General features: G+C 33.0%; 2 protein-coding genes across 7 annotated transcripts; both read right to left on the reverse strand.

Moving 5' to 3' along the window:
* Nucleotides 1–38: 38 nt before the first annotated feature.
* Nucleotides 39–5,994, reverse strand: LOC120782701 (solute carrier family 52, riboflavin transporter, member 3-A). 6 transcript variants are annotated; one of them, XM_040115103.1, is made up of 8 exons: nucleotides 5,973–5,994; nucleotides 5,507–5,700; nucleotides 5,412–5,446; nucleotides 5,036–5,358; nucleotides 1,693–1,817; nucleotides 1,277–1,631; nucleotides 504–1,179; nucleotides 39–447 (listed from the first exon to the last, which is right to left on the reverse strand). In XM_040115103.1, exons 4-8 carry the CDS (start codon nucleotides 5,317–5,319, stop codon nucleotides 247–249), a joined length of 1,641 nt encoding a protein of 546 aa, XP_039971037.1. In that variant the 5' UTR covers nucleotides 5,320–5,358; nucleotides 5,412–5,446; nucleotides 5,507–5,700; nucleotides 5,973–5,994; the 3' UTR covers nucleotides 39–246. The 6 variants fall into 6 exon arrangements, with proteins under 6 accessions (XP_039971037.1, XP_039971040.1, XP_039971038.1 ...); XM_040115106.1 differs by lacking the exon at nucleotides 5,973–5,994 and adding an exon at nucleotides 5,842–5,961 and having other exon boundaries at nucleotides 5,507–5,638; XM_040115104.1 differs by lacking the exon at nucleotides 5,973–5,994 and adding an exon at nucleotides 5,842–5,961 and having other exon boundaries at nucleotides 5,036–5,341.
* Nucleotides 5,995–6,210: 216 nt separating this feature from the next.
* LOC120766408 (ferrochelatase, mitochondrial) lies at nucleotides 6,211–8,035 on the reverse strand. The gene is made up of 6 exons (XM_040091859.1): nucleotides 7,879–8,035; nucleotides 7,344–7,740; nucleotides 7,190–7,291; nucleotides 6,813–7,134; nucleotides 6,621–6,737; nucleotides 6,211–6,563 (listed from the first exon to the last, which is right to left on the reverse strand). Exons 1-6 carry the CDS (start codon nucleotides 7,904–7,906, stop codon nucleotides 6,366–6,368), a joined length of 1,164 nt encoding a protein of 387 aa, XP_039947793.1. The 5' UTR covers nucleotides 7,907–8,035; the 3' UTR covers nucleotides 6,211–6,365.
* Nucleotides 8,036–11,986: the final 3,951 nt, after the last annotated feature.

Consider the following 11,986-nt stretch of genomic DNA (forward strand, 5'->3'; position numbering starts at 1 on the left):
GAAATATGTACACACTATTATTTTGTTCAAAAATGCCATTTTGGGTTTATATAATTTTTATTGTGTAAATGCACTTTCTCATATTTTTTAGCAAACTTCTTAATGTATTTACTGTTTTCTGATAAAAACATTTAAACTAATGTCAACAAACAATTAAATTATATCTAAAAAAGTTGTACTTCTTTGCCCATTTGGATGTAAGTACATTTCCTGCCATGTGTATATAGTTTGTTTTTTTGTCTTTTATCAGCATTCACTAGCCGTTGGTTCTTTAAAACTATTAGTAAAATTGATTAAAATAAATATTAGCACCGAACCTAATAGAGCACCAATTTGAGTTAGACCACCAGTCCATACCAGTGATCGACCACCCTGAGCACGCATTATCGACGAAATAGACAACTTTGTATAGCTTACTAAACCGATCAGCAGAGTCCATGTAATAATCTATAAGAAGAAAAAATAGAAACGAAAAACTATATACAAATGCTTATGTAACATACCACTAAAGTCGATCCAATGGCTGTGTCATGTAACGGTGGTAATGGACTCATACAAGCTGTAATGAAAACGTAGGCAGTTAAAAAGGCGCATAAGCTGCACAGCACATATATAGGCCGCAACGATGTATGTGGCAAAAAAATTGCCAAGAAACACGCTACAGGGTTAGCAATTACACTTAATGTTACCGACAGGTGGTATGCTGAACTTCCATATGGCATACTTGAGTAGGATTGTATAGAATTAAACATGCCATTGGCCATGAATGATAAACAACCAATGAGCAGCAGTAGCACAACATATTCTGTTGAAGAAATATGTGTTGATTGCTCCTGGTTCTCTGATGCATCATTAGCTACAGCATCGTTAGTATTTGTTGCGTTTTTCTCTTCATATTTATAACTGTTACCAAAATCGATTTGACCTGCAGCATATTCACGTTTGGCCAATTTAAGGCGATCGAGCAATATGAACGCAATTACACTGCATAAAAATGTAACGAATATAAAAAGAAAATAATCCGTTGGACTAAAACGTGCAGGTGCATTCACTTTCTCAAATATCTCTTCACCAGATGTGGTAGTGTTTACCAAGATGCATTCAGCGTCGCCACCTATTCCTTGTATAAGTGATACAATACTTGGCAACAATCCACTTAATCCCTCTCCAACGAAATATCTAATAATGAAAAATATATAAGTATTTAAATATACAATAAGTAGAGAAACATATGTGTATGTCATACTTGTGTATAGGGTTGTTAAATGGAACTTACGTTACTAAGTACATTTCCTTAAACCGACCCATATAGGGCATGAAAAGTACCGAACTCGTGCATGCAGTAAGCGCGGATACAAAAGTAAGTATATACAAAGCTAAGCTCCGCTCCTCCCCAAATATCATCACGGTTTTGTCGTAAAAGAAGCTGGTGAATAAAGCTGACAATGTGCCAAGCACCAATAATATATAAATAAAAAGCGCATCGCTTATCCTTTTCTTTGAGAAATGTTGTATTAAAGTGTATGTGATTGGGCCTATATTGCCAATTTGCACAGCAACACTAAGATACGATGCTAAACTCCAACTTTCCGGCGCTTCCTTAACCAGCAAGGGCACTTGAATGAAGGTACCTTAAGATAACGAAATCATTAATTGATGATTACTTATACTCTATAATCAGAAAATAGTTACCGTTTACACCTAACCATGTGCCGATACCAAAAAATATGGCTAATAAATCTACTATAAAGTTTCGATTCTTTGCAATATTCGTCATCCTCCCCAGAACTCTTTTTCGCTTAGGTATTTGATTATTTCTGCAATAAAATTAAAATACAATTTTTTAGAGCCAATTTAATAACTAATTAAACAAAACAAGCACTAACAGCTAGCCCTGGGCATAGAAAATATTTGTAAAGTGTTGAGATGCATTTTTATACATACTCCCACATGCATTAGCGTAGGTTTCTAATATTATATATAGTATATAATTTATACTTTATTTTGTGGAAATCATCAGCCAAATAACTTGTTCCAAATGTCAATAAAAAGCTTTGTAGCTGAAATAAAAACATAGACACTTTCTAATAAGTGATTGGGTATTTCGGGCACATTATTAGGAATATACTATATATGTTACAATTTAATACATATGTACACGCAATTATCACCATTAATAAGCGATTGCTAATGAAGTGCTTTCTTCGGAATTGTTATTTTTTCTCTTTAAACTGACTAAAAGCACGAGATCTTTTTGATTTCCATAACAGATCATCATAAAAATATCGCATAAAAAGAGGAATGGTTTAAATAAATAAGTTTTGAAATATCACATAATAAAAAGAACAATCATAATTATGTGTTTGCAAACAATCACATATCACTCTATCAAAGAACCATAAATTGTTAAGGCTGGCACGTCTGAATGGGTAGTAAACATACATGATTAGGCAGTTGATAAAGACCGATTTTATATTTATACCCTGAACAAGGTACATTAATTTTACCACGAAGTTTGTAACTCCCAGCAGATAACGTCAGAGACCCTGTAACATCTATGTATTTACATATATATGTATATATAAATATCATGTCCGTCTAGAACCTTAGTTTTTGAGATATTGATCTGAAACTTTGCCCACATTTTCATTTGTCGCAACCGCCGTTATGGGTCACTATAGCATATGCATAGCTGTCATAGAAACTTGTCGATCAAAATCAAGTATTTGTATGAAAAACTTCTGTATTTGACAATGTATCTTCATGAAATTTGTTAAAGAACATTGTGCTAGGCAACGGTACAACCTTCAAAGAAATTGTTCAGATCGGACAACTATAGCCTATAGCTGCCATACAAACTTTCCGATCCACATCAAGTTCTGGTATGGTAAACTTTTTTATTTCGCAAAATATATTCATAAAATATAATATATGTATGTAAGTCAAGGCAACGATACAATTGGAAACTTTTTTATTTGACAGAATATGTACATACATATGTATATTCATGAAATTGGCAAAACTTATTGGCCAACGCAAAGACACAATCTCCGAAGAAATTGTTCATATCCGACAACTATAACATATATGTACATAAATGCCACACAAACTAAAAGATCCATTTCAAGAAATAGATCTTTTATACCCTTTTATGCTATAAGAAATGTACATGGGAAATAGCTTAGGCGCGGTCGACGTTGTTTTTTATGTTTTTAATTAAAAACAAGAAAAAACGTTTACTTCGGCTGCACCGAAGCTAATATACCCTTCACAGGTGCATTTCTTTTAGTAACTTTGTGTCCAGTTTGTACGTAAGCTATATGCTATAGTAATCCTATCTGAAAAAATTTTCGGAGATTATGCTTAAGGTATCAGCAGTAAACCATGTCAAATTTCGTGGAGATACTAAGTCAAATGCGAAAGTTTTCCAAACAAGAACTTGATTCCGATCGTTCGGTATGTATGGCAGCTTTATGCTATACTGAGCCGATCTGAATAATTTCTTCGGAGATTACATTGTTGCCTTAGAAAATAATCTATACCAAATTTCGTGAAGATACATTGTCAAATGCAAACATTTTCCATACCATCACTAGATTCCGATCGTTCGGTTTGTATAGCAACTATATGCTATAGTAAGCCGATTTGAGTAATTTTTTCGTATATTACATTATTAGCTTAGAAAATAACCTGTGCCAACCTTTGTGAAGATACATTGTCAAATGTGAAAGTTTTCCATACAAAAACTTAATTCCGATCGTTCTGTTTGTATGGCAGCTATACGTAATAGTGGTCCGATATCGGCAGTTCCGACAAATGAGCAGCTTCTTGAAGAGAAAATGACGTTTGCAAAATTTCAAAACGATAGCTTAAAAACTGAGGGACTAGTTTGTATATATACAAACAGACGGACAGACAGACAGACGGACATGGCTAAATCGACTCAGCTTAACATACTGATCATTTATGTATATATTTTATAGGGTCTCCGAATCTTCCTTCTGGGTGTTACAAACTTCGTGACAAACTTAATATATCCTGTTCAGGGTATAAATATAAATCAAGCACACGTTTTGATATTAGTCATCTTTTTTCAAATTTGTTTTTTTATTTCTTATTATTTTTTAAATAAAAAAAAACTGAATGAATTAAAAATAGTAAACCCGATTTAATTCTTTTCTATTGTATTTTGTAATGAAAGACGTTTTATAGCTAAAAAAATCTAAAATCTTTGTTTCTTATGGAATGTCTAGCTTTAAGCAAACGTTTTTAAAAATGTATGGTAAAATCAAAAAATTTCTGGATATAGACGGCGAATGCATTAAATTAAATATTTAAAGTCTGTTTATCAGTTTATTTAATCAAAAATTACTTAAATATTGAAAATTAAATATAATTTATAATACAAATTTTTAGTATAAAACTAATGCCTTAATTATTTCCTTCGAACATAAAAATTAGATAAATGATAAAACACCTCTTTTTATAGTTATGCCCCTAGAAATATATGCCAAACTGATTTTATGGCAAAAATATGTGAAAAGTGATGTAGACAGGTTTACGTGGCCACTGTATTCATGTATATATTACATGAGTAGTCGGCAGAATGTGATACGTAGCAAGCTCATATTTCCACATCAACTCTTTTGAACTCTGTAATTGTATACTTGTCTACTTAAACAAAATATACATATGTATATATATGTAAATAATTATAAAACTCAGTATTCCACACAAAATTACTACTTGAATATATAACGCCAAAAACCAAAATATTAACTCTTAATTCGCCATTACTTTTTATTTATAAATTGGTAAGCTACCAATCTTTTTGAGGCAATAAAACAAGTTCAAATAGATTTTGTTTTAAACATAAACAAGTTTGAAATGTTGAAAGCAACAAACTGTGCCAAATACACCTACAGTATTGTTTGTTGCTATAAAATTGAATTTTTTTTTCCAAACCTTATTATTAGTTAGGTATAATAAATTAGTTAACTATAATAAATCCATTAAATATCAGAAAAGCGCTTACCTGTTTAGTAAATAGTTGCTGTCTAAGTCGTGACCACCCGTTAATCGAGAAACTGTCAACCGCTCCGATTGCGATGTTAGGCATACTGAAATAGCCGCCTCTTCCCCAAAACTCACTAGCGAGCTTTCAATTTCATCCTCATTTTTATCATTTTCATATCGCTTTTGTATATGTATTACAGACGCTAATGGCTGTTTTTGTTGTTCAGGTTGTTGGTAATCATTGGGCATATCACCCCAATGTTGTTTATAAGGCAATTTGCCGGTAACGTCATGGTCGCACATATTAAAGCAATTACAGCCGCAACTGCAAGAGTTCTTTACCTGATTATAAACAATAATAAAAACAAATCTTATCTGCATTAGTGCATACATACGTCAAAATATTCTCTCAACTGAAAATTGGCTGAAGCTGCAAACGGTTCTCTTTGTGATTAAATGTTTATGTTTGAAATATAAGATTAGATATTACTTTTTTATGAACTTCTCATATAGGAAGCGAACAATGTAGGTTATTTAAAGTCAGTTCGTTGATCTGTACTGATGTAAGCGGTCACACAGTAGATGCTCCTCAATAGCACGGCACGGCACCAATGATGTAACCCTTGAATGTAAGCCAAATAGAGGTAAGTACATTTATACGCTTATGCACGATTTCTGATAACGCTGCAAAAACAATTGGTATAATCTTATTATATTATATATCACAATAAATTTAAAAAATCGCTTTCTTTCTGACAGCACTTGTTTTAGTCGTGTTGGGTATACAATAAAATCAATAAATTTAACATCTTTTCGATTTAAAACCTTAATGAATGTAAGTGTATGTATGCATGTGTACGTAAATGATTCCCATCTGATTGGATGGCGCATTTAATTTGTTTAGATTTGAGAAATGTCGTTCTCACAATGAGTTGTTAAATTGAATTATTACACACCATGAAGAAAATGATAAACAAAAATCAGCTGCTACAAAAATTGAACTTCTTCACTATCTTTCCAATTCACAATGATACGCGGAATGTAGTTGCACGACGTTAGATGTCGCAGTCTATTTCCTTTCAACCAGGAAACGCTGTCGTGTTAGTTTTAGCTGGGCGCCGCTCTGACCTTTTGTATCTTACAAAATTCCACCAAAACAACAATAACAAACCCAACTAAAAAATTAACAAAACATTTTAATTTTTATAGGCTAATTCCTTTAATATTTAAAAACTCAACAATAACAAAGGATTTAAAATGACCATAGCTTATATGAACCTTTGCACCTATATTTTGTGACACTTCTTAATGAACGGATATGCACTTTGAAATTAGTTAGAACGATGTTATTATTGAGTGCAGACCTCACTATACCAATTTTTGCTATCTTTACAACGTGGATTAACACACATTGGACAACGCATCAAGAACTTTGGATTTACAGCTTGGCCATTCTTGAGATGATCCGCCACAATGGAACTTAATGCCTCAATGAATAACGGGTGATCATTGGGTGCGGCTGCACGTCTTATTTCCTCCACACCTACCTATAAAGAAATACATTCCAATATTGATCAATTTTAGCATTTTTTACAACTTTTTACCTCATTAGCTAATTCATCGCAATACTCTATATCGAGTTCATGCAATGTTTCTATGTGCTCATTTACAAAAGCAATTGGTACCAGGATGAAGTTTTTACGTCCCTGTTTAACATATGCCTAAAATAAAAAGTAAATAAAGTTAATATTTTTTCCGTTAATTATGTTCGAGCAATAATTTGAAACGATTCTTACCTTTATAGTGTCATCGGTGGCGGGAGCAAGCCACGGCAAGGGTCCTACTTTCGATTGCCATGCCAAAGTATAGGGGTTGGTATTTCCCAATTCTTTCATTACTAAGTGCACGCTGGCGCCTACTTCAGAAGGGTACGGATCACCTCTGTTAACCGCTTTTAAAGGTAGGGAATGGGCTGTAAATAGTATAACGACGTCCTTACGTTTTGCCTCACCAAATTTATTTAACTCTTCTCGTATACGTTCAGCAAAAGTTTTAATTAGCAAGGGATGAGTCGACCAGCGATCGATTATACTGAATTTTATGTTCTTTGGAAGGGAACTAAAAATTAAATACATTATGTTTCAAATTAAAGAAGAAATTACAGAGTACAAACTGTTGTCGATAATGCGAAAAGATCGAATTAAAGCTTGAACCAGAAGTTGCGCAGCTATATTGGGGATACTGGGAAAACAACACCACTCTTTCGGGGCTATCACTGCAAAGAAACGTAATTAGAAACTTTAAAATAAAATTTATTATGTTTATACTTTTCAATTTGCTGTAAAGTGTCCTCAGTGAGTGGATTAACATATCGAAAGCCGACGTAATGTTTATGCGGAGCACTTTCAGGGCATTTTCGATCAAGTTCGTTGCACATTAATTGCCCTTGCAGATCTGTCCATTTGAGAATGGGTGATCCACCGCCAATTTCTTTATACTTTTTTTGTACTTCTGGCGTTCGTCTTTGCGCAATCCAAGGACCTAGGCGACTTTGGACAGGCAGTTGAATCATATCCCGATCTGTCATAATTCTCAGGAGGTAATCATGTACTTGATCTGTATGTTGAGGACCACCCATATTTAGCATAAGTATAGCAGTTTTTGGTTTAACAATCGTGGAGTTAAACCGCAACGATACAGAAGTACCAAGCGTTTTTACAGCACCTAGGAAAGTATTACAAATTAGTAATATTCATTCTAAATTATTTATTTTTCATTGTAAACAGACAAGTGTACAACTTCTATAAAAAGTTATATTCTTGTGCAACAATTTTCGCCAGTTTATACATACAAATTACTTACATGACAACAAACTACTTCGGTGTAACATGTTTTCACAATTTTTTAATCTTTAATTTGTTAATACTTGTGTTCACAGTATGCAGTAAATATTTAAAGATTTGCCGGCCAAATATATTTCTATCTATTATTTTACAATGAAAAGCAAATATTTCTATTTTCCAATTCTGCTTCTTCTTCCCATAAATGACAATCCAAAGGGAATTTCGATGTTGCCAGATGTTTAAAAATGATAATTATAAAAACTAGTACTGGGTAGGAAGAAATAAAGAAAGTTGTTGTAATTATAAGTGGCTACCTTAAGTTTTAGTTTTAGTGGCCAACGCGCAAAGGACCATAAGTCCAAGCCTCTGCACCATATAGCAGGACGGGAATTATAAGTGACTTATAGAGATATCAATATCATCGGCATACGCCAGCAGCTGTACACTCTTATAAATAATTGTACCTGCTCGATTAAGGTAAGTCGCACGATAGGGAGTCGCCTTGTCTGAAACCTCGTTTGGTATCGAACGGCTCGGAGAGGTCCTTCCCGATCCTGACGGAGCTTTTAGTGTTGCTCAACGTTTACACAGCCGTATTAGTTTTGCGGGGATACCAAATTCAGACACCGCGGCATAAAGGCAAAGCTCCTTTTCGTGCTTTCGAAAGCAGCTTTGAAATCGACGAAGAGGTGGCGTGTGTCGATTCTCCTTTAGGGAACAAAATAATGTACTACGACTTACAGAACATATAATTATATACAAAAAAAGGTCGCGTCAGCATATAATTAGTGTTCTTTTATTTTGAGATCAAAATTAAAATTACGCCTCAGGAATATATCTTTATTTCTACCTTGGTATTAATTCTTATCAAAATAAATTACTTGGTATTAAAATTTTATTTAATACCTCTATATAACATCTTGGATTATTCGATTCGGACGTTTTATTCAAAAGATATAACGAATTTAAAAATATAAGTATTAAAAAAAGTCGTGTATCAAGAAATAAAGTGCAGAGCGGTTCACTGGCGCAGTTAGCTCCCCACAAAGCGGTTCCTACTAGTTAGACATAACACTGTCCAACGTGGAGTCCTCGTCGACCACGTCGTCATAGCAATCTGCCATTAGGACGATCCATTATGTACTTAGCCTCAAAGCCCTATGGCGCAACCATCGCAAAAGAGGTTTACTATCATGTAGTTTAATCTCATATACCGACAACATTTCAATATCGGATAGTAATTCGATTTTTATTTTTGGGACAAGAATGGTTTTTAGAAGAGAAATCTATCAAAGAACTTAAATAACGCTTAAATGCTTCATAAGGTGACCTTTCTCTATCAATGGCGATCCTCGAAAATTCGTTGGATAAATTTCCTTTCGGTTTTTCGGAACTGGGGATTTTTTAAGATGAGAATTACATGAGAGATAAATGTAATTTTTCCACAATTCTGTTTCATTTTTAGACTAAAAGCTTATTGGGTCATTCTCGTACACCAACTTTGTCGGATTTTAAATGGTCAGAGTGGTCTGCTACTTATTTGGTGGATAAATAGCGGTCAGACCCCTTGTAGTGCTAAATGATAACATACACATTTATATGGTGCCAAAGAATAAAATCGATAGAAAAGGTATGAAATTATATTCCCAATTTTAAACGATGGAAGTTACTTCGTAATACCAGCTGCTCTCTGCTCTTTCAGTCAGTTCTTCAAGTGTCCTCTAAAAGAAACCAAATTCTCCGGCCTGTTTCCAATCAACACAACTTTTTTTAATAAAAGATCATATCAGTTGAATTGATTTGATGGCAATTGAATCGAATTCTTATTGCATATGTAATAATATTGATGTGATCGTTTAAGTGTTGGTGGCGAATAAGCTTTTCTCTGAATAATACTTTATTCAGTTAGTATTGAACATTGATGTCTGATCCATTAAGACTAGTTAGAACACGAATATCTCAACTTTGTGTAGTTTTAGCTGAATATGCGCATAAGCAATTGACTACTTGAATATCAATAAAATATTATGAATTCATTTATTTAAATTTCAATGTCGATTTATGTAGATGATCATATAGCATCCCTCTAAAATAATTTACTATGGCTAATAAATGCGCAACTTAATTGATGTTTATTCAAAACATTTTAACAAATAGAATGGTGGTTGTTAATGGTGTTTTTTATGTGTAACATTATACAATATGTTAAGTAATTCACACCTAAACTTATTAAAACTGCTTTAGTGTAGGCCGATACAGTTTTCCGAAAGTGTGAAAATCGCAATATTCGGTATATGGGGCTGCAATTTTTGAAATGGATTTTCAAATTTTTGAACGTATCATAAAGGATAATATTAAATTGCAATGGGATTTCAAATTATATTATAATATTTATCAAGTAATGCCTGAAATAACTCCAGCGGTCTAATTTACCAACTGGAGTTATCCAATCTTATCAAAATCACACTCACTTTTCACGGTCTTATATACCATTCATTAAAATGAATTTTACGGCTTAAATTTATAGCTCTTTCTGCTCATATGTATGTATTTATGTATGTTTAATATATGTACATCCATTAACCAACATCTATCTTGAATATAACTAGAAATTCATGGGAAATTCTTGCCCTATAATATTACTAAAATTTATTCGCATAGCCCTAATGATCAATTACATATGTATGTACATCTACTACGATTGCAACGCCTACATTCTTGAAGTTGAACTAATTTAATTTATTTATTCATACGAGTAATTCCTAAAATTGTTCTTCCAGTTGAATATTCATCGAATTTGTTTTGATTTGTAGCGCAATGTAAATAGCAAACTTAAAGCGTGTAACTCGCAATAGATTTAGGATTTTTTCGATTGTTATTATAATTACCCATCTCTACTGATTTACATAATGATATTATTACATTTATTGTTATTATTTATTGCGGTAGTTTTCCGTTACTGAACAATATATTACGTTGATTGATAAAGTTATTTAGTGAAAAACTAATAATTAAAAAATTAACCGCTTGTATATAAATTTGTCTTTTTTATATACTCTGAACAGGATATATTAAATTTATCACGGTGTTTGTAACATCCAGATAGATACGTCGGAGACGCTATAAAATATGTATATATGTACATATATACATTCAACAAACGTCTCATTATTGGTGACGAGAACATGACATCGCATGAACATGACGTCGCAGCTGTCTGACAATCTAGCGAACGGCGCGCCAAAAATTAGTCAAAACCAAAGTTGACTGAGGGCAGTGAAAACCATCACAGCCGAGGCTTATAACATGTGTATTGAATTTGGAAGCTTGTATTGACTCCGATTTTAAAGGTGATAATGAAGATTTGTATTGAGAACATTTTGTGTTTTGTTTATTAGTCCGGGACAAATTTGATCAGATGCTATACACATATTTACCTTTGTAAGTATGTACATATGTACATATGTATTCAAAGTTTATACATTAATACGTACATATTTCATATATTATGTTCAGGGTGGTTTTAGCCTTTGAGTTTCACTCTACATAACTACGGGTGCTTATCACATTTACTCAAATGGTTAGAAATCTATTTCACATATTTTTATGCAAGCTTGAGTCACACTCGGTAAAATATGTTGCTCTCAGCGTGATTTATAAGGTACGTACATATACCATATGTACATATGTATACATATATTGGAAAAATAAAGTTTTCTGAGGCATTCCACATACGAATTTATCATTTACCTACATACTTATAAACAAACTCTGATATCGAAAGCGAAGTCTGCTCATAGCCAGTTAAGCTGCTTGTACACAGATACAATAAGTACTCGGAGTTACGGGTCGTATAAACGAACATACGTACTATATCTAACATACATATGTACATATTTGAGTGCAGAAGTTAATGCAGTGTTAAACTTATTGCAGCATGTGCTCATCGTTCTATCGTCAACGTTTACGTTCATTTGTTAAATGAAAGTAGAAATGTACATATGTACGAAGCTTTTTCGTGTACATTCAGATACATGTATGTAAGTACATATATTATAATATGAATAACCGTTCTACGCCAACTTGAAAACCAACGAAAGTTCAGTCAGTCACATTTTTGAGTTCTA

This window comes from Bactrocera tryoni, chromosome 1, assembly GCF_016617805.1.
Source record: "Bactrocera tryoni isolate S06 chromosome 1, CSIRO_BtryS06_freeze2, whole genome shotgun sequence".
Taxonomy (NCBI): Eukaryota; Metazoa; Arthropoda; class Insecta; order Diptera; family Tephritidae; genus Bactrocera; species Bactrocera tryoni.